The sequence below is a fragment of the Salmo salar genome, chromosome 13 (assembly GCF_965601325.2).
Source record: "Salmo salar chromosome 13, fSalSal1, whole genome shotgun sequence".
Classification (NCBI taxonomy): Eukaryota; Metazoa; Chordata; class Actinopteri; order Salmoniformes; family Salmonidae; genus Salmo; species Salmo salar.
In genome coordinates, this window is record NC_138303.1 from 39,929,818 (window position 1) to 39,953,420 (window position 23,603).

The following is a 23,603-nucleotide window of genomic DNA, read 5'->3' on the forward strand; positions in this document are numbered from 1 at the left end:
GCAAGCAGTACAATTAGATTTAAAAAACAGATAAAAATACACCTTATGGAACAGCAGAGACTGTAAAGCAACACAAACACAGGCACAGACACATGCATACAAACACATGATAACATACGCGCTATACACACACACACACGAACACATGGATTTTGTGTTGTAAATATGTGGTAGAGTATGGACCTGAGAGAACACACTTAATATTGTGTGAAATCTGTTATGAATATATTGTAATGTTAAAAAAATGTATAATTGCCTTAACTTTGTTAGACCCCAGGAAGAGTAGCTGCTGCCTTGGCAGGAACTAATGGGGATCCATAATAAACCCCAGGAAGAGTAGCTGCTGCCTTGGCAGGTACTAATGGGGATCCATAATAAACCCCAGGAAGAGTAGCTGCTGCCTTGGCAGGAACTAATGGGGATCCATAATAAACCCTAGGAAGAGTAGCTGCTGCCTTGGCAGGTACTAATGGGGATCCATAATAAACCCCAGGAAGAGTAGCTGCTGCCTTGGCAGGAACTAATGGGGATCCATAATAAACCCCAGGAAGAGTAGCTGCTGCCTTGGCAGGAACTAATGGGGATCCATAATAAACCCCAGGAAGAGTAGCTGCTGCCTTGGCAGGAACTAATGGGGATCAATAATAAACCCCAGGAAGAGTAGCTGCTGCCTTGGCAGGTACTAATGGGGATCCATGTACAAAACATTATGAACACCTGCTCTTTCCATGACATAGACTGACCAGGTGAATCCAGGTGAAAGCTATGATCCCTCATTGATGTCACCTGTTAAATCCACTTTAATCAGTGTAGATGAAGGGGAGGAGACAGGTTAAAGAATGAGTTTTAAGCCTTGAGACATGGATTGTGTATGTGTGCCATTCGGAGGTTGAATGGGCAAGACTAAAGATTGAAATGCCTTTGAATGGGGTATGGTAGTATGTAGTTTCCTGTGTGTATCAAGAATGGTCCACCACTTGACACTGTGGCATTGGAGTCAACATGGGCCAGCCCCCTTGTGGAATGCTTTCGACACCTTGTAGTCCATACTCTGACTGAATGGAGGTTTTTCTGAGGACAAAAGGGGGTCCAACTCAATATTAGGAAGGTGTTCCTAATGTTTTGTTCACTCAGTGTATGTACAGCAGTATATATTTCAGTGAGCTATGTCAAGAATCCAGTAGATTAATACACAGTGTGAAACATTATAAAAGAAATGGTCCAGTGTTTTAATGTCTTTATATACTGTACATGGGACATCAGCGTGTGTGTGTGTGTGTGTGTGTGTGTGTGTGTGTGTGTGTGTGTGTGTGTGTGTGTGTGTGTGTGTGTGTGTGTGTGTGTGTGTGTGTGTGTGTGTGTGTGTGTGTGTGTGTGTGTGTGTGTGTGAGAGAGAGAGTTCAGGAGTCTGTGTGTGTAGCTTGTGTGTGTTTTGTGTGACTGAGTGTTTGTTACTATGTGTGCAAAAAAGTCTCTAAGGTGCAGGACAGAGTACCGGCCCGGTAGACAGCTTGTGATTGCTGTTCAATAGTCTGATGGCCTATCGATAGAAGCTGCTTCCAAGCCTCTTGGTCACAGCTCCGATGCACTTGTACCGTCTGCTAGACTGTAGCAGAGTGAGCAGTCCGTGGCTGAGGTCCTTAATGACTTTCTTGGCCTTCCTTCAACACAGTGCTGTAAATATCCTGGAGGGCAGGCAGTGTGCCCCGATAGCATGCCGAGCTGACCGTACCACCCTCTGAAGGGCCTTGCGGTTCAGGACTGTGCAGTCGTCGTACCAGGCGTTGATGCAGCCAACACTCAACGGTGAATCCGTGGACGTTTGACTTCTTCAGCCGCCTGAGGTTGAGGCGCTGTTGTTCCTTCTTCACCACGGTGTTGATGTGATGGGACCATCGACCACCGTTGGTCCTGCTGTGATCAAACCATTTTTACCCCGAGCTGTCATCATCTCACCTGGCATGGGTCCTGTCACATCTGCTCCCTGTGTGTGTGTGTTTTCCAAGTGGGTTAGGTATACTGGCTGCCCCGTTCCTGACCCACAGACTCACTACACTGCTCTGCCATGTGCACTAGCAGTGCGGAACAAACAAATGATCCTCTTGCAATCTTTCCCCTCTGCGCTCTTGCAAATCTGGCAACCAAATGTTATGTGTTTCACTTTGGAGACCCGAGCTGCTCAGGAGCACAATCTGTTCCGTTGGTGCCATGATGACATCAGAGTGAGGGGCCAGGAAACACTCTCCACAGAGCTGGATAGGGCCTGGACATGGTCTGAGAGGAGCTGGCGACACACACACACACACTGGACTCCTCTCTGCACAAACACAGACACACCCACACCCAAAGTCACATCTCAAACTCTCACTGTAAGAGTCTGTCCTCAAATTAAACAACTACATCCGCCTGGATTGACAGATCTTTTGGTTTCATTGTCTGTGTACCGCTGTGTACATGTGCAATGAATTCAACCATAAAAACAGCAGCCATCAACTATTATGGGCGAATAGATTAATGTGAATAACTCTCTCTAGTCCCCGTGATATGCAACTTTTCAGGGAAGCCAGGAAGCAATACACACAGTCAGTTAGAAAAGCAAAGGCTAGCTTTTTCAAACAGAAATTTGCATCCTGCAGCACTGTAAAGTCTATGGAGAATAAGAGCACCTCCTCCCAGCTGCCCACTGCACTGAGACTAGGAAACACTGTCACCACCGATAAATCCATGATAATCGAGAATTTTAAGAAGCATTTCTCTACGGCTGGCCTTGCTTTCCACCTGGCTACCCCAACCCCGGCCAACAGCTCTGCACCCCCCGCAGCAACTGGCCCAAGCCCCCCCTGCTTCTCCTTCACCCAAATCCAGACAGCTGATGTTCTGAAAGAGCTGCAAAATCTGGATCCCTACAAATCAGCTGGGCTAGAAAATCTGGACCCTCTCTTCCTAAAATTATCCGCCGCCATTGTTACAACCCCTATTAGTAGTCTGTTCAACCTCTCTTTCGTATCGTCTGAGATTTGTAAAAATTGGAAAGCTGCCGCGGTCATCCCCCTCTTCAAAGGGGGAGACACGTTTGACCCTAACTGTTACAGACCTATATCCATCCTGCCCTGCCTTTCTAAAGTCTTCGAAAGCCAAGTGAACAAACGGATCTCCGACCACAGGGTTCAATTCTCGGGCCAACTCTTTTCTCTGTATATATCAATGATGTCGCTCTTGCTGCGGGTGATTCTTTGATCCACCTCTACGCAGACGACACCATTCTATATACATCTGGCCCTTCTTTGGACACGGTGTTAACAAACCTCCAAACGAGCTTCAACGCCATACAACACTCCTTCCGTGGCCTCCAACTGCTCTTAAATGCTAGTAAAACTAAATGCATGCCCTTCAACCGATCGCTGCCCGCACCCGCCCACCCGAACGGGAAATCACTACTCTGGACATTTCTGACCTAGAATATGTGGTCAACTATAAATACCTTTGTTGTCTGGCTAGACTGTAAACTCTCCTTCAAGACGCACATTAAGCATCTCCAATCCAAAGTTAAACCTAGAATCGGCTTCCTATTTTGCAACAAAGCCTCCTTCACTCATGCTGCCAAACATACCCTCGTAAAACTGACCATCCTACCGATCCTTGACTTCGGCGATGTCATTTACAAAACAGCCTCCAACACTCTATCACAGTGCCATCTGTTTTGTCACCAAAGCCCCATATACTACCCACCACTGCGACCTGTATGCTCTCGTTGGCTGGTCCTCGCTAAATATTCGCCGCCAAACCCACTGGCTCCAGGTCATCTATAAGTCTTTGCTAGGTAAAGCTCTGCCTTATCTCAGCTCACTGGTCACCATAGCAACTCCCACCCGTAGCACGCGCTCCAGCAGGTATATTTCACTGGTCATCCCCAAAGCCAACAACTCCTTTGGTTGCCTTTCCTTCCAGTTCTCTGCTGCCAATGACTGGAACAAAAATCACTGAAGTTGGAGACTTATATCTCCCTCACTAACTTCAAGCGTCAGCTGTCAGAGCAGCTTACCGATCACTGCAGCTGTACACAGCCCATCTGTAAATAGCCCATCCAACCAACTACCTACCTCATCCCCATATTTGTTTTTGTTTTTCTGCGCTTTTGCACACCAGTATTTTTACTTGCACAACCTCATCTGCACATCTATCACTCCAGTGTAAATTGCTCAATTGTAATTATTTCGCCACTATTGGCCAATTTATTGCCTTACCTTCTTACTTCATTTGCACACACTGTATACAGATTGTTCTATTATGTTATTAACTGTACGTTTGTTTATCCCATGTGTAACTCTGTGTTGTTTGTGTCGCAATGCTTTGCTTTATCTTGGCCAGGTTGCAGTTGTAAATGAGAACTTGCTCTCAACTGGCCTACCTGGTTAACTAAAATAAAATAAAATAGTCCAGACACAATCCCCCAAGCTCGCTCGCACAGCGTATGCGTGTCAGGATTAGGGTTAGGGGGAGGTATAGAGGGCCCATATATCTCAGATTTAGCTAGAAGGGCCAAATGGAGGTTGCCTGGCTGGTTGGGAAGCAAAAACAAATGTGGGATCTGGCTTTCGTACAGACATCAACACACGTAAATTAATGATAAGAGACATCGTCCCTCCCGCTCATAATCCTCTCCCTCCACTCCCCCACTCCTCCACGGTTGGTTTGCCCCGAGCAGCGATGGGAGGACTTGGTCTCTCTCCAGGCCAGGAGCAGAGCCCATGGGGCCTCTAACATCTGCTATGGTAACCTTGTTTGCTATGGCAACAGGGCCAATAAAGAGAACTACTCTCACTGTTTTTTTTTTGTGAGTGTTGTATCAGCTCCAACAGGGGAGTTTCATGGGAGAAGAACCTATTATGTGTTTGTGGGGCTTATGAATGTACCATACGTTTTCAGGTCTGCACATTTGGGTGTGTGCGTTCATAGTGATAGTGGTGGTGGCTCATCGTTAAAACGACCTGCGATTTATAAATACAATTTATCCCTTGTGATCTCCCTTGAACTCTCGATATAAAAAAACGATTGTGTACAGTCGTGAAATACACACTTTCAGGGATAGTGCACACGTATTTATGGATATGTAGATACTATAGACTGTCACGCTGTACATATATCAAGTATGTCAAGTCAGTGACCTCATCCAGTGACATACACCGCTCCCCTAAGACAATATAACCATGGAGTCAACCTCCTCATCATAGATCAACCCAACAGAAATATCTACATGGCTGTCCTCTCCTCTTATTTGGCCATAGAACCTTACTACTAACTACTGTATCATGTGCCAAAAGTGTAATTGCGGTTGATGGGTCAGGCCACAGCCAGGCTGTAGAGGCAGACCACGGGCCCCTGTCACGGCCACACTGCAACCCATGATTTAGTGGCCTATGGCGGCCATGCCTCATCACCACACTGTGATACGTGCTAAAACAGACAGACAGGGTAGCATTGGCTGTGGATGGCCGAGTGTATTGAAGGGATTGTGGCCACCGCCTCACACTAGGTCAATGGTTTGACTTTCACTGGTTTTCAGGCTCAATGCTCCAAGACCTCCAAAACAAACACTCCTACAGGAAAGAAGAAAAGGTGTGTGTTTATGTGGAGTGTGAGTTTTTTAGCGCACCTGTGTGTGTGTGTGTGTGTGTGTGTGTGTGTGTGTGTGTGTGTGTGTGTGTGTGTGTGTGTGTGTGTGTGTGTGTGTGTGTGTGTGTGTGTGTGTGTGTGCTCGCTTCGAGGCAGACAATACTGAGTCATCCAGGAACGCTCCGGACGACCAGGTGTTTTTGCTCTACGAGGCTGACTTGAGGAAATCTCTCAAAATAATAAATACTCACAACGCCACCAGCCCAGATGGCCCCTTGTGTGTGCTCTGACCAGCTGATGGGCGTCTTCTCAGAACGTTTCAACCTGTCCCTGTCCCAGGCTGTAGTCCCCACTTGCTTCAAGGAGACCAAAATCATCCCAGTGCCCAAAAAGACCAAGGTGACATGTCCAAATGACTATCGTCCCGTCCCACTCACTCCGGTCATCATGAAGTGCCTAGACAGGCTGGTCATGGCCCATATCAAGGCCAGCATGCCAGGCACACACTCCAATTTGCCTACCACTCCAACAGATCCCCGGGAGATCCACTTCCATCGCTATTCACACGGCCCTAACACATCTGGGCAAGAAGAACACCTACGTGAGAACGCTGTTCATTCACTACAGTTCATTGTTCCAAAACTCCATCCCACCAAAACAGGCTGAAATTTCAAGCAGTCTTTTCAAACGGCTCTTACACTAAAAGGGCATTATCAATTTCACGGTATTATTCCAACCTCATAGTGTGGAAATGTGTATATAAAACACAGGAAATTCACATTTTTGACTGCACTGGGCCTTTTTTAAAAGTTGAATTAATTCCCAGCTAAGCCAATTAAAATGTATACCCTGCTCTGCACAATGTCAAGATTGAATTGTAGCACATTTTACAGGGCTTAGTGTGCAGTTCTGTACACACGCTATCACTGTGGCTACTTGGCAGCTATTAGCCAAGGAAAATACTGAGGTAATGCTTTAAACTTGTTGACGATTCTAGCTAACTAGAACTAGCTAACTTTCTAATCCTTACAAAGACGTTGGCTACCATCCACATCTGTGGTTGGCAGTATGTTCAATTCTTAAAATCATCATCGCAATAGAAGAAAAAGGAAGTTATTAAGATAAACAACGTGGTGTGGTGTGGTGTGCTCATAAGCTCTGATTAGGCCGCAGTGTTGGGTAGAAAACTGTTCCAGTTATAGATAGGGCTTTACAAACCACACTTGTTTCCACCCACATCAGGAAGTGTTTAAACTCTTAACTTGCAGTGTAAAGCTAGCGCCAGTTAGCCATACACAGATGTTTTTATTTATTTTATGTGTGTTTTATAAAACAGTGTTAACTTTAAAGGGTTGTGGCCAGAGAAATGTACGTGACATATATGCGAAGTTTACATCTTTGAGCCGGTGCCCAGAAAACAGTGGTTATCTTCATGTACTGTACCATATCTCAGTAAACCTGCTTTTAACAACTTGTACACACGGAGACAAGCACAGGGCCTCCGCTGTGTTAGGGTAGAAGAATACGTGTGTCTTTGTCAGTGTAACTAGATAGCCCAGCTGAGGGTTATTGACGGTTGTGGAGCACGGCCAGTCCTTTGATGGAGCATTAGCCTGCATTCTGGAGCCTGGGTGACAATGAGTTTGGACTCTAGAATGCCAGCTCAGCAACATTTGGACAGACAGATAAATCATATCAAATTATTTTCAAAATGTACTTGCTCGTTATGAATCAGCATTCTAGGGTTAGGCTTAAAGCAACATTTGTCAGTTATCTTAAAAATGTCCACTCTGGCCCCAATTGCAAGTGTAGAACCAATAAGCCTATAGCAACCGTAGACTCCAACAATAACAAAACATGATAAAATAGGCCTATAACCCATTAACCTCATATAAACTCAGTTGGATAAATGTTTTTCTATAGTTTCACTTGACTTTACCAACATCCAGGCTTGCCTGCAACAGCTAACCAATCTTATTGTAGAAATGTGATCTTTCCCAGATCGTCGGTGTAGAGTCAGGGGTCCTGACTTTAGAGGGTAGGGTTTATTTGTGCAGGCTGTAGAGGCCAGTACCACACACTTTGACCATTAACTACCTAGGGTTACTGAGCAAACAGGCCAAATCAGTCCACTGTTGGAGTGGTCCGGGGGCTGAGGCGCAGGGTGGCAATCACGGGGGGCCAGGCTGGGTTAACCTGCCTTCCACACCCGGACGGCATTCACACAAACACACCACCCACGTGCTAAAAAAGTCAACCTACAAATTAGCCATCTGAATCTGGGGTGTATAGCTAGCTGTGTTAGCATTAGGTGTTGACACGTAGACCTACATCTTCAACCGGGCTACCACAGTAAGTAAGTTACCACAGACAATTATTTTGAGAGTGCCGAGCTACTTTATGAAAGGAAGTAACACTAAATAAAGAAGTGTTTGAGCTCTCCCTTCTGTGCAGTATACAAAGGCCTTGGATCAAGGCTACATACACTATATACACAACAGTATGTGGACACCCTTTCAAATGAGTGGATTTGACTATTTCAGCCACATCCACTGCTGACAGATGTATAAAGTCAAGCACACGTCCATGCAATCTCCATAGACAAACATTGGCAGTATAATGGCCTTACTGAAGAGCTGTGACTTTCAACATGGCACTGTCATAGGATGCCACCTTTCCAACAAGTCAGTTTGTCAAATGTCTGCCCTGCTAGAGCTGCCCCGGTCAACTGTAAGTGCTGTTATTGTGACGTGGAAACGTCTAGGAGCAACAAAGGCCCAGCCGCAAGGTGGTAGGCCACACAAGCTCACAGAATGGGACCCCCGAGTGCTGAAGCGTGTTGCGCGTAAAAATTGTCTGTCCTCTGGACTCTGGAGCAGTGGAAACGCGTTCTCTGGAGTGATGAATCACACTACCTGCCCCAATGCATAGTGCCATCTTTAAAGTTTGGTGGAGGAGGAATAATGGCCTGGGGCTGTTATTCCAGTGAAGGGGAACCTTAACGCTACAGCATACAATGACATTCTAGATGATTCTGTGCTTCTAAATTTGTGGCAACAGTTTGGGAAATGCCCTTTCCCAAACTGTTTCAGCATGACAATGACCCCAGGCACAAAGCAAGGTCCATACAGAAATGGTTTGTCGAGATCGGTGTGGAAGAACTTGACTGGCCTGCACAGAGCCCCGACCTCAACCCCATCGAACACCTTCGGGATTAATTGGAATGCTGACTGCGAGCCATGCCTAATTGCCCAACATCAGTGCCCGACCTCACTAATGCTCTTGTGGCTGAATGGAAGCAAGTCCCCGCCCAAATGTTCCAACATCTAGTGGAAAGCCTTCCCAGAAGACTGGAGGCTGTTATAGCAGCAAAGAGGGGACCAACTCCATATTAATGCCAATGATTTTGGAATGAGATGTTCGACAAGCAGGTGTCCACATACTTTTGGTCATATAGTGTATCTTAGCAATGGTATCAGGTCTACATGTTGATTCATGTTGGTTTCTCTTGCCCAGATGAAGTTCACTGTCAAGATTCCATTGATACACCTTATACATCCGATGCCAAAGATGCCCCGGGTGCTGCAACCACAGACGCCCCAGTTGCTGCACCCACAGACTCCCCAGGTGCTGCACCCACAGACGCCCCGGGGGCTGCACCCACAGACGCCCTGGCTGCTGCACCCACAGACGCCCTGGCTGCTGCACCCACAGACACAACAGGTAAGATCTTAATAAGATCCCTGACCAAGTCCACATCAAAGCTTTGAAGTCAGTAGTTAGGCCTATATGCTATATCCAAGGAGATGACAATGGATCATGATTTTAAGATTGTCTCTCACTACGCCTATTAAAATTCTAGGAACATAATATTGCTAGAAGTAGAGACTTTGTATAGCTCTGGATAATGAATATAGGGTAGAGTAATGAGTATAATACCTTTCCATTAACCATTGGTCAATCATCTATAAATGAATTACATTCCACCCATTCGTAATGCATTTAATGACAGTTATAACCTCAGCAGAGCTAGTAGGCCTAGTGCTCAGAGTTCTAACTATCACACTGCTCTGCCGGTTTAGGAGTCACAGCCCTCGCAGACGACACTCAAGGTACTGATGCTGATTATTATTTTATCTGATTGTCCTCTTACTTCTTGTTCTTCATTTCCTTCTCTCTATTTAAAGAAAATAGAACTAGATACTAATTATGTTGATTAAAAAAAAGATGTTGCTAAAACCGAACACAACTCGTCCCCAATAACAGTCTTCCTCCCAAATGAACTTCAATCCACTTGACCCTACGTTTGGTCACTTCCCTTTCGCAACTGTCGGTTTGTTATTATACGTTGTCCTGTCCACCTGTCCCGTCTGTTCGTCTCTACCGGTACCTGTTGCATGTTTGTTTGTTTTCTTCTTCACATCCATTGTCTTCCATCAGGTGACTGAGTTAGGATAGGTCAAAAACTAGGGTTGTGATGGGGCATGTGGGTGGGATTGTGAGGATTCCGGAGGGTGGTCAAGGGGACTGGGTATTCGGAGCTGTATGTTTTCAATAAAAATGTTTAAAAAAACAGGTACTGATGCCACCATCGAACCCCAAGCCCCTGTAGACGACAAGGCGACTACCGTCGCTAACTCCACAGCTGACAACACTGCTGGGACCAGTACTCCAGTACCAGACCAGGACACTGCCTTCACTCCAGTACCAGACCAGGACACTGACTTCACTCCAGTACCAGACCAGGACACTGACTTCACCTCCATGGTGCCAGAGCATGACCCTGTAGCCACAGGTGACACCTCTGGCACCACAGCTGGACCTGGTGTTGACACACAGGGCACTGAAGCTACTGATGACCCGGGTGCACCTGTTGTGCAACTGGGGCATCAGGCCCCTGTTTTTGTTCTTGTGAGTAATACCCAACTACATCATGGTGGGGAATGCCTACAATGCATTTAGATGCTGTATCATAATTAACATGCTAAAAGAAGGCTCAAGACAGTACATTTCTTTCAAATTCCCTGTATCATAAGTCAATGTAAAGTGGCTGCTGCCTATATACATAGACTTAAAATCACTGGTCACTTTAATAATTGGAACACTAGTCTCTTTAATAATGTTTACGTATCTTGCATTACTCATCTCATATGTATATACTGTATTCTATACTATTCTACTGTATCTTAGTCTATGCCACTCTGACATTGCTCAGAGATACCATATATTTATATATTCTTAATTCCATTCCATTGTGTGTATTGGGTATAAATTGTTAGATATTACTTGTTAGATATTACTGCACTGTCGGAGCCAGAAACACAAGCATTTCACTACACCCAATAACATCTGCTAAACACCTGTGACTAATAAAATTGGATTTGATTTGAGGGTAGCAGATGATTAGTGAATGGAGAGATACGTTTACAAATCTGATGTCAATTAATGAGTGAAAGCTTTATGCCGTCTCTGTTTCTGCAGCCCATTGTTGAGTGTGTGGACAAGGAGGCAGTGAAGGACAAGGACACAGTCAAGGTGGAGCTTTCTTCAGAAACTAGCTGTGTGAGTATCGACATGTTTTACTGTTATTATGAAATCCATCCTTATGGACTTTTCCCATGCCCTATTAGCCTCTGTGGTGTACCACACGACCCAGGTCTCATCTGTTACAGTACAGTATAGTTTAAGCCATTAACAAGGGTATCTCTGGTACAGTTACCCTGCCCCCATCCTCTACCAGTGTATACTGTGCTGTACTCTTTTCCCAACCACAACGCTAACAGAGATATCAGCCTGTACCAACCAGCTACCTGTGAGACCGACATACAGACAGAGATAGACAGACAGGAGGAAAAAGTTGGGGCCCCTTACCCCTCAACCCTGGTGCCACATTCCTTTATACCCTGGCCCTTATCTGGCTCCCAGCACCTTGGCCTGGGAGGAAGTCTCTGTTTCATTCCACTTAGCCACGGGAAGATTAATACACCTCAAACTGCTCATTGGAAATATGGGGCCTGATATAAAGGCAGATGTTTTCTCAGATATTCTTTAGCCGTTCTAAATCATCCGTCCATCTGTCGCCATAGGAGATAAATGAGGAGGAGGACTGATGTCTCCTCCCTGGGCGCCTCTGTGGGCTGTAGGGGTCTAAGGTCAGTGGAAGAATAGTAGGGGTGTAGCATGGGTCGCTGGCAACTGACTAGGTATTAACCTTTCCCTTTCCATAAAACGAGATCCATTCCAAAGAAGATGAAAATCTCTCAATGAGAAAAGTCATGTAATGTGGTCTCCAAAAAATGTGCCCTGTACATTCCCATGGGAAGCAATCCCTTTTTCTGAAGAACCAGTCAACACTCCCTATAAATAGCAGCACCTAATAATAACACAAATATTATAAAGAACAGACACATTAGTCTCACTCAAATGTCAATAACAAACAGCACTCTCGCAGACCTAGAAATAGAAATGCAGAAATGGAGTCGTGGTTTAAGAGTGAGGCGCGACGGAGAAGGGTGACATCTTACGAGTTCCAACCCGACTTTGCTATTTAGTGACTTTTTCGTGTTTTATCTATACTTTTTTTGTACAGAAAGTTCATACTATTATTACATACAGTGGGGCAAAAAAGTATTTAGTCAGCCACCAATTGTGCAAGTTCTCCCACTTAAAAAGATGAGAGAGGCCTGTAATTTTCATCATAGGTACACTTCAACTATGACAGACAAAATGAGAAAAAAAATTCCAGAAAATCACATTGTAGGATTTTTTATGAATTTATTTGCAAATTATGGTGGAAAATAAGTATTTGGTGAATAACAAAAGTTTATCGCAATACTTTGTTATATACCCTTTGTTGGCAATGACACAGGTCAAACGTTTTCTGTAAGTCTTCACAAGGTTTTCACACACTGTTGCTGGTATTTTGGCCCATTCCTCCATGCAGATCTCCTCTAGAGCAGTGATGTTTTGGGGCTGTCGCTGGGCAACACGGACTTTCAACTCCCTCCAAAGATTTTCTATGGGGTTGAGATCTGGAGACTGGCTGGGCCACTCCAGGACCTTGAAATGCTTCTTACGAAGCCACTCCTTCGTTCCCGGGCGGTGTGTTTGGGATCATTGTCATGCTGAAAGACCCAGCCACGTTTCATCTTCAATGCCCTTGCTGATGGAAGGAGGTTTTCACTCAAAATCTCACGATACATGGCCCCATTCATTCTTTCCTTTACACGGATCAGTCGTCCTGGTCCCTTTGCAGAAAAACAGCCCCAAAGCATGATGTTTCCACCCCCATGCTTCACAGCAGGTATGGTGTTCTTTGGATGCAACTCAGCATTCTTTGTCCTCCAAACACGACGAGTTGAGTTTTTACCAAAAAGTTCTATTTTGGTTTCATCTGACCATATGACATTCTCCCAATCCTCTTCTGGATCATCCAAATGCTCTCTAGCAAACTTCAGACGGGCCTGGACATGTACTGGCTTAAGCAGGGGGACACGTCTGGCACTGCAGGATTTGAGTCCCTGGCGGCGTAGTGTGTTACTGATGGTAGGCTTTGTTACTTTGGTCCCAGCTCTCTGCAGGTCATTCACTAGGTCCCCCCGTGTGCTTCTGGGATTTTTGCTCACCATTCTTGTGATCATTTTGACCCCACGGGGTGAGATCTTGCGTGGAGCCCCAGATCGAGGGAGATTATCAGTGGTCTTGTATGTCTTCCATTTCCTAATAATTGCTCCCACAGTTGATTTCTTCAAACCAAGCTGCTTACCTATTGCAGATTCAGTCTTCCCAGCCTGGTGCAGGTCTACAATTTTGTTTCTGGTGTCCTTTGACAGCTCTTTGGTCTTGGCCATAGTGGAGTTTGGAGTGTGACTGTTTGAGGTTGTGGACAGGTGTCTTTTATACTGATAACAAGTTCAAACAGGTGCCATTAATACAGGTAACGAGTGGAGGACAGAGGAACCTCTTAAAGAAGAAGTTACAGGTCTGTGAGAGCCAGAAATCTTGCTTGTTTGTAGGTGACTAAATACTTATTTTCCACCATAATTTGCAAATAAATTCATAAAAAATCCTACAATGTGATTTTCTGGATTCTTTTCCCTAATTTTGTCTGTCATAGTTGACGTGTACCTATGATGAAAATTACAGGCCTCACTCATCTTTTTAAGTGAGAGAACTTGCACAATTGGTGGCTGACTAAATACTTTTTTGCCCCACTGTATGTCAAAGCACTTCTGGACATCAGATTACTAACCTTGATTTCGACTTCAAATCCGACTTCAACTTCTACTAAGCTGTTCCCTTGTTCATGTACGGCCTTAGCCCAAATGACAGATGATTGGCTAAAGAGTAAGGATGACAGGGAGTTAGTGGGTGCAGTGTTGTTAGACGTTAGTGTTTCTTTCAATGTAATTGATCATGTACTATTGCCAGGTAAACTCAAGTGTTATGGATTCACATCCACTTCTCTATCCTGGATGGAAAGCTATCCATCCAGAAGAACACAGATTTCTATTAATGGGAGTTTCTCATACAGTATACATCTAAGCTGTGGGATTCCGCAAGACAGCTGTCTAGGTCCCCTCTGCTACATTTTTACAAATGATTTACCATCTGTAATTGAAAAAGCAAGTGTGGTAATGTATGCTGATGACTACTATGTATAGTGCTGCATCAGCACATAATGCGTTAACTGATGTACTGAAAACATGAATTAAGAAATGCGAGTGGGTTGCTAAGAACAAATTGGTGTTTCTAAGACCAAAAGTATTGTGTTTATCCCTAGAAATATGCTTGCTTCTGAAGCACAATTCAAACTTTTCAATGGCTGGGGTGACTGTAGAACAATTGAAAAATACCAAACTACTTGGCATCAGAATTGGATGCATCGCTATCCTGGTCTGATTATATCAACAACATTGTTATTAAAATGGGAGAAGGTTTGTGACAAGAAAATGCATTTACTTTGTCAGGTGATTCAATCTTTGGTCCTGTCACACCTAGAGTGGTGTCCATTAATATGGTCATCGGCAGTAAAAATATATCCAGTACCAGTCAAAAGTTTGGACACACCTACTCATTGAAGGGTTTTTCTTTATTTTGACTATTTTCTACATTGTAGAATAATAGTGAAGACATCAAAACTATGAAATAGCACATATGGAATCATATAGTATTAAAAAAAAGTATTAAACAAATCAAAATATATTTGAGATTCTAGATTCTTCAAAGTAGCAACCCTTTGCCTTGATGACAGCTTTGCACACTCTTGGCATTCTCTCAACCAGCTTCATGAGGTAGTCACCTGGAATGCATTTCAATTAACAGGTGTGCCTTGTTAAAGTTAATTTGTGGAATTTCTTTCCTTCTTAATGCGTTTGAGCCAATCAGTTGTGTTGTGACAAGGTAGGGTTGGTATACAGAAGATAACCCTATTTGGTAAAAGTCCATATAACGGCAAGAACAGCTGAAATAAGCAAAGGGAAACAACAGTCCATCATTACTTTAAGACATCAAGGGTCAGTCAATCTAGAAAATTTCACAAACTTTCAAAGTTTCTTCAAGTGCGGTCACAAAAACCATCAAGCGCGATGATGAAACTGGCTCTCATGAGGACCGCCACAGGAAAGGAAAACCCAGAATTACCTCTGCTGCAGAGGATAAGTTCCCTCCTGTATTCCCTGTACTCACTGTTCACCCATGACTGTGTGGCCAAGCACGCCTCCCACTCAATCATCAAGTTTGTAGACGACACAACAGTAGCTGGCCTGATAACCAACAATGACAAGACAGCCTACAGGGAGGAGGTGAGGGCCCTGGCAGAGTGGTGCCAGGAAAATAACCTCTGCCTCAACGTCAACAAAACGAAGGAGCTGATCGTGGACTTCACGAGACAGCAGAGAAAGCACATCCCAATCCACATCAATGGGACCGCAGTGGAGAAGGTGAAAAGCTTCAAGTTCCTTGGCGTACACATCTCTGACAATCTGAAATGGTCCGCCAACACAGACAGTCTGGTGAAGAAGGAGCAATAGCGCCTCTTCAACCTCAGGAGGCTGAAGAAATTTGACTTGGCCCCTAAGACCCTCACAAACTTTTACAGATGCACCACTGAGAGCATCCTGTCGGGCTGTATCACCTTCTGGTACGGCAACTGCACCGACCGCAAGCGCAGGGCTATCCAGAGGGAAGTGCGATCTGCCCAATGCATCACCAGGGGCACACTGCCTGTCCTCCACGACACCTACAGGAATCCAATGTCACAGGCAGGACAAGAAGATCATCAAGGACATCAACCACCCAAGCCACTGCCTGTTCACCCCGCTATCATCCAGAAGCTGGAACCGAAAGTTTGAAAACAGCTTATATCTCAAGGCCATAAGACTGTTAAATGGCCATCACTAGCCGACCTCCACCCAGTACCCTCCCCTGAACTCAGTCACTGTCACTAGCCGGCTACCACTCAGTTACTCAACCCTTAGAGGCTGCTGCCCTATGTAAATAGACATGAAATCCCTGGTCACTTTAATAATGGAACTCTGGTCACTTCAATGTTTATATACTGTTGTACTCATTTCATATGTATATAATGTATTCTGCTGTGTTCTAGTCAGTGCCATTCCGACACTGTTCGTCCTAATATTTATATATTTCTCAATTCCATTATTTTACTTTGATATTTGAGTGTATTGTTGTGAACTGTTAGATAATACTGCACTGTTGGAGCTAGGAACATAAGCATTTTGCTACACCCACAATAAGATCTGCTAAATATGTGAATGTGACCAGCAATATTGGATTGGATTTTTGCTGCTACTAATCTGTTCTTTATTTTACTTTTATTATCTATCCTGATGTCTAGTCACTTTACCCTGCATTCATGTACATATCTACCTCAAATACCTTATTATTATCTATCCTGATGCCTAGTCACTTCATGTACATATCTACCTCTAATACCTTATTATTATCTATCCTGATGCCTAGTCACTTTACCCTGCCTTCATGTACATATCTACCTCAAATACCTTATTATCTATCCTGATGCCTAGTCACTTCATGTACATATCTACCTCTAATCCCTGCACATTGATCTGGCACTGGTACTCGCTGTATAAAGCTTTATTCTTGTGTATTTTATTACCCTTGTGTTACTATTTTTATAATACATTTTTTACTCTGCCTTGTTGGGAAGGGTTCGTAAGCAAGCACTTCACAGTAAAGTCTACACCCGTTGTATTCGACGCATGTGACAAATAACATTTTATTTGAGAGGCCCACTGTGATGAACATAGAGATCCAGAACCCTGCTTTAAAGAGTCACTGGTGAGTGAGTGAGTGAGTCTCTTCCATTACGCAAAGGCTTATGGCGTGGTGAACGCACGGACATAACAGCCTACTGTAATGAACACGAGGGGAGACAGAGAGCTGGTTTCAAGTGCAGGGTGCAGCAGGTGTTTATTGGTAAAGGACCACAGGAGGAGGCAGGTAGATGGGTCCAGGGACAGGCAGAAGGTCATACACAGGGGGTCCAAAAAGGCAACAGTACAGGCAGGGAAAAGGCTCATAACGTCATCCAGGAGATCAGGCAATAGGTCGATAACAGGAAATTCGATAGGCTAAAATACAGGCAAAAGGCATCATTAGTGAGGCAGGCAAAAACTATCATACACAGGAGGTGTAAATTACGGTAAACCCAGCGCTCCGAATAGAAGTGTGTCACAAAACAAACAATACCTCACAATGATGGGGTGCAAAGAACTGAACTAAATAGCGTGTGATAATGACATACAGGTGATCAGAATTCAGGCGATTGGGATCTGGAGAGTGAGCTGCGTTCAGGGGATCTATGTGTTTGAGAGTGTGAGCTGGAAAGTGGAGTGGAGTGGGTTGGAAAGTGAGCTGCGTTCAGGGGATCTACGTGTTTGAGAGTGTGGGTTGGAAAGTGAGCTGCGTTCAGGGGATCTAGGTGTTTGAGAGTGTGAGCTGGAAAGTGGGCTGGAAAGTGAGTTGCGTTCAGGGGATCTACGTGTTTGAGAGTGTGAGTTGGAAGCAGACGTTACACCTACAGTAACCTTTAACACTCTGCAAGTCTACTGTGAAGCATCTGAGAGGTATCAACACTACAGAGAGGAAGAGAATGCTGAGAGAGAGCATAGTGTAAATTTGTGGGAAAGCAGCAGACGGCTCAAATACTGGCGTCATTGTGTGTTTGGTGTGGTGATGTTCAGATGAGGATTGACATGCCCTGTTTAGGACACCACAACACAGTCTGAGCAGCCAAGTTCCTTATAGTCACTGTACAACAGGGCATGCCAAAAGACTGTAGGGACCTCCGCCTGTCTGTGAGAACAAACAGATTAGAAATCAGTGTTGTGGTTTTAACACATGATAAATAATCGTATGTTTATAGTTCAAATAGTGAGCAAAATGATATGATCATTAATCTGAAACGTTTTTCCCATAGTCAGTGACCAAGAGAATCATGGAGGATTCAGCCTGGTGCACAGGAGACTGCAACCTTAAACTGTTCCAGGAGGAGAACTCTAACACACTGGTTTTGACACGAGCTAATGGTAGGTTTACCTGTATTGTCTTATGTACTAGAATGATGTGTTTGATTTATTTATTTAGATTTATGGGGGGGACTTTGAGTATTTGAATGATAAGAGTATTTGATGATTGGAAATTGAAAGGTGCCTTTTTCACAACTGCCATTTGTCTCTCCCCTAACAGGTGGAGTCAAAGAATTGTCAGAGAGCCTGAACAGCCAAGACATCAAGGGCCAGGTATGATCCCTGTTAGCACTAGAGATGGAGTGTTCAATACTGTATTTATTCATGTTGTACTATCTTTTGTACTCAACTCTGAATGTACTGTGACACGAGTGCCATGACGGCTTTAGTTAGTAGTTTCATAGCAACTGCGATAGCAATTTGTTTATAGGAGAGACACAGTGAGTATAGGGAACCAAACGGGGAAGGGAAACACAAGGCCCCACTTACAAATCACTTTGATTTAATATAAATCCCGGGAGTGAACAGTCCCGTCACCAGGGTGAGGAATCTCCCCCAGCTTCCCAGAGTCCCCTCCACCCCAATGACGTCTCTACCAACTGACACGGCCCTGTGATCACAACACTGGCGAGAGTCCCTCCTCCCCCTCTCTCTGTGATGTTGTCTTGTCCTGTGTATCCCTGTTTAGGTTTCAAACTCTACCTTGGTCCCCTCCTAGATACAGTTATTGAGCCCATTCACTTTAATCACTTGAACAGCCATATTGAAATGTGCCTGAACTAATCATGTCAACTTCTTGTCACTTATTGTCATGCCAATGAGTGAGGTTAAGGTTAAGACTGTTGGTGCTATCATTATTGTCATGCCATGTTTCCAATTGGCTCATTCATCCCACCTTCTCTCCCCTGTAACTATTCCCCAGGTTGTTGCTGTGAATGAGAATGTGTTCAGTCAACTTACCTGGTAAAATAAGGGTTAAAAAAACAAAATCAGCAATGCAGTTAATTTGGCAAGAGATCTGGTGGGATCTAGGTTAGCACATTGGCTAGCTAGCAAGCAATCCTAGATTCATGAGCAGAGTAGCTAGCTACCTGTCTTTTATTTTTTATTTTTGGAAAAATGTATTTGCTGCATTGCCGCTGGCTAGCAAGGTCACCAATTCATTGCCGCTGGCTATCAAGGTCACCAATTTGAAAACTGTCCATGTCTTCATAATTTACACTTTACTGAATTCACAATTAGTTTAACTTTACATCTACACTGCTGATGACAAGATTGTGTACGAAGCTAACGTCCCTGCAAGCAAGCAAAACAATATACCGTCTATGTCGTAAATGTCTCCTTCTTTGACTGCTTTCAGCATCCGTCTTCATCTGCCAATTTTTTTTTAGTTAGCTAGCTAACTTGTTGGTGGCACATTTTGCAAGTTTCTGGTCCATCTACACACCACTCTTTGAAAGGCAACTTTCCCTGCGAAATCCAATATGGCTGCCAACTGATAAAAGCCTTTTCACTTCTTTAGATGTTCTGTGTTTTTTGTATGTTTGAAAGTCTAATTGCCTGAAAAATAAGTTAAATATAACAGATTTGCAGTAGGGTCACTATGATTATATAACTCAGTATTAACCAGTCATCTCTGTCTCTCTCTTTATTTATTTCTCATTTGTTCGTTCTCTTTCTCGTTTGTTCATTCTCTCTCTTTCTCTCTTGTTTGTTCGTTCTCTCGATTTCTTTTTTTCTCTGTAGCTGGGTGTGGTGGAGGCAGCTCCTCAGTGGGGTAAACACTCTTCCACCGTACTGGTGTCTCTGCTCATCACTGGCCTGCTGCTGGCTGCTACCCTCATTGGAGGCTACTGTCTGAAGAAACACTGCAGACACAACGCCAAGGGCATGAGGCTGGTCAGTCATCGTTGTTAGGCTATTTACTTACAGTCAAATCAAATCAAAGTTGTCATGTGCGCCGACTACAACACCTTACAGTGAAATGCTTACTTACAGGCTCTAACCAATAGTGCAAAAAAGGAGTTAGGTGAACAATAGGTAAGTAAAGAAATAAAATAACAGTAAAAAGACAGGCTATATACAGTAGCGAGGCTACATACAGACACCGGTTAGTCAGGCTGATTGAGGTAGTACAGTATGAACACGTAGGGCTATTCACCGGTTTACTGTTGTGGTTGACCGTTGTTTCAATGCATCTAGATTCTAGTTGCAATATGTAGGCTACCCTAGATCTCATTCGTGTATGACCTTAGGGTGGTACCCATTAGTTGTACTGTATTGTATTACAGCACTGATTAACCTTGAGCATAGGCCAGATGTGCCCTGTCCGCTTAGCTGCAGCTCCACCGGGTTAAGTTGTCAATGACTTGATGTAGATGGTACACTGTACAGCTTATGGTGAAATGGAGTTTTTAATCATTGTGTGATTTCAAACAATGTTTTCACTGACCTGTGTTCCATTAATTCAACATGCAAAGCTCGGTGCTTTCAATAAAATTGTACATTCCCCCAAAATATAATACACGCATTTTTGCAGGCAAGTTTTTCTGTTTCATGATATTTCTAACACTGATACAAATCAAAATGGGGAAATAATATAAACACTTTATTTTAGAGGAATTGTTGCCAGCCTTGTAATTTGTCACAGAGGAACTTTATAAATGTTTTCGTTAAAATTAACGAAAACATTTATAAAGTTACTCTGTGACAAATTACAAGGCTGCCAACAATTCCTCTAAAATAAAGTGTTTATATTATTTTCCCATGTAAACTTTTATTTGTCAAGTCAGTTAAGAACAAATTCTTATTTACAATGACGGCCTACACCGACCAAACCTGGACGATGCAGGGCCAATTGTGCGCTGCTCTATGGGACTCCCAATCACGGCCGGTTGTGATACAGCCTAGATTCGAACCAGGGTGTCTGTAGTGACTCCTCTAGCACTGAAATGCAGTGTCTTAGACCGATGCACCACTCGGGAGAACTTACAGCAACACTGAGTTCCAGCAGCACACGCCCTATATAATGAGATTTATACAGCTGTGTGCGCGTGCGCGTGTGCGCGTGCGCGTGCAACGGTTTCATCTCCTTGCCAAAGAGCTACAGCTGTTTTTTTCTAAGACCAGTCAGTACTGAGGTCACATGATAAAGACCCTCAACGGGTATGTGCCTTAGAGAGAAACCCAGAGAGAAGAGCCATATTGTGGACGTCACTGCTTTAGTTCAGTCACAACTGCAGCTCAACTCCTCTAAGGGTTTTTGATACAATCTATTCCAGTGATTTATTAGATTCTAACATTCAAAATTGGTGGCGTGTACTGTATACAGTAGCATATTGTTAAATATATCCATCCATGTTTGTTTGTAATAGTCCAGCAGCATGTTGATGTTATGTTGATCGTGTTCGTGTGTTTGCCCAGGCTGAGGATGCGTACCCAGTGGATGAGGAGAACCAGGGGAACACCCTGGTGTCTGTGGCTCCTCTCAACCCCCTTGAGACCCAGGAGAAGCCTGCTAACGGGGATTCCCAAGAGGCCGCCAAGACTCAGCCCCCTCCCACCAACGGCCACTCCACCACCAACTTGGCAGACACAGAGCTGTGAAGACCCCCCTAGAAGCCCTGGAGAAGAATGAAACTTACCCCCCTATCCCTCCAACACCAACCCTTCCCCTCAGAACACGGCAGAACTCCAGAGACCCCATCCTACAGTGGACATCAAGGATGAAAACTGCCCCTCATAACCCCAATAACCCCCACATAACACTCCTTCAGACTCTCCATGTCCCCCACTTCGGCTACATACAACTCCATGGTAAAGACAGATAAGATTGATGATGATAAGGCTTGATACTAATGTGAATGATGATGATAATAATGATGCCGAGGGCTATGTCCCTGTCCCTTGGATGCTTTCATCATCCAGGCCTGGAGGCTGGGCCGAGGCAGGCCTGGAGGCTGGGCCGAGGCAGGAGGGATTTACGTTGTTAATCACCACTGGCTCCACGACGGCAGCTGGGGTCACATCAACCACGTCATGTGCCCTGACTGCACGTCATCAGGTCTAAAGCTTCCTTCCAAAAATCCGTTAACCCTAAATTGAAGCAAAGCTTCACGTTCAATTCAAATTGGTCCTTAGACCTTAGTTGACCGTACAAAATAGCAACAAAAAAAATGTAACATCCTTAAATCTGTTTACAAAGTTCTGAGTGGAATAAAGGAGCGCTCTGAGCTTGTTTGTTCATCTTTGTGCATGCTTGTGTGTTTGTGCTTGTTTTCTGTGTATGGGTGTGTATTTGTGCTAGCAATTTTGTGTGTGCGCAAGACTGTCTGTGTGCGTGTTTTTGCGTGTGTGCGTCAGCTATACATTTTTTTTCTTCTCAATTTTGTAAAATGAGTAGACAAGGTGATGGCTTAGGGAGTTAGGATCCCAGTAGTGGCGAGGAGAGGGGTCCTCTTTTGGTGCTTAATCTCACCGCCAATCTGTAGGAGACGAAGCAGGAAATAATTCTCCCCTTCATTACTGCAAGCTGAACCCAGATCAGCCAATGGTCTGACAGGAGGTAGAAAAAGAAGATCCACACAGTGTCACCATGGCAACTGCTGAAAACCATACCAGACTGATTTGTATAATGTCTGGGGCACAGTGTAGTGTATATAAAGAGGTCAGGTGTGCCAATCCTTTCAAATAAGTCAGTATTATGATATTTTTAATACCTTTTGTAATGGTATAGATTTAGACACTTAATACATACAGTATTATACTGAACAATGTTATATAATATGCTTTTGTTTTATCATGTTTTTGTGACTCTTGTGTACTCACACTTGCATTGTTCTAAGCCACAGAAGTCCTTTTCACCAGCTTGCCATGCAAACATACTGTATAGGAAGGAGTAATCATATGCAGAAAGTACTTGTAGCTTCTTTTTGTTTCATTTTTATTTTATGTCATATGAATTCTGAGGTTAAGGTATTGTTTGGGTCTCTTTTAGTGTGTCTGAAACATGTCTTTAGCCTAGTTGTGAGAGCGTTGGGCCAGTAACCGAAAGGTTGCTAGATCGAATCCCGAGCTGACAAGGTAAAAATCTGCCCCTGAACAAGGCAGTTAAGCCACTGTTCCTGGGCCGGCATTGTAAATAAGAATTTGTTCTTAACTGACTTGCCTAGTTAAATAAATAAAAAATATACATGTTGCCCAATGCTTGGCAATACATTTGAGCAGAACTGCATTTAAAACACAGCCCAATCTATTGTTTAAAAGTACACTTGGCATGCATAGCAGGGTGATTTCTTGTTTATAGACATCTACAAGTAGATTAACTCATATAGTCTACCCTTAAAATCAGGAACTAAGGGGAATAGTACAATTTCCATTATGCATAACATTACATAACTGTTTTGTTTGATCTAACTAGAGGTATTTGCCATTTTAAGAAAACATTTGAGCACATAAATTAACCTTACTTTCATTTCT

The 23,603-nt window shown here is 44.0% G+C and overlaps 1 protein-coding gene across 2 annotated transcripts in view; it reads left to right on the top strand.

The window, feature by feature from the left end:
- Positions 1 to 23,323, top strand: part of LOC106567157 (uncharacterized) — a 37,343-nt gene extending 14,020 nt beyond the window's left edge. Inside the window, exons 2-9 of one of the 2 annotated variants that reach the window (XM_014136142.3) lie at positions 9,130 to 9,336; positions 9,696 to 9,725; positions 10,190 to 10,524; positions 11,095 to 11,175; positions 18,077 to 18,185; positions 18,346 to 18,398; positions 19,872 to 20,024; positions 21,549 to 23,323. In XM_014136142.3, coding sequence (XP_013991617.1) covers positions 9,130 to 9,336; positions 9,696 to 9,725; positions 10,190 to 10,524; positions 11,095 to 11,175; positions 18,077 to 18,185; positions 18,346 to 18,398; positions 19,872 to 20,024; positions 21,549 to 21,731 — 1,151 coding nt within the window. In that variant the 3' untranslated portion in view covers positions 21,732 to 23,323. The remainder of the gene's footprint in view (positions 1 to 9,129; positions 9,337 to 9,695; positions 9,726 to 10,189; positions 10,525 to 11,094; positions 11,176 to 18,076; positions 18,186 to 18,345; positions 18,399 to 19,871; positions 20,025 to 21,548) is intronic. The other variant, XM_014136143.3, reaches the window with a different exon arrangement.
- The last annotated feature ends 280 nt before the right edge of the window (positions 23,324 to 23,603 follow it).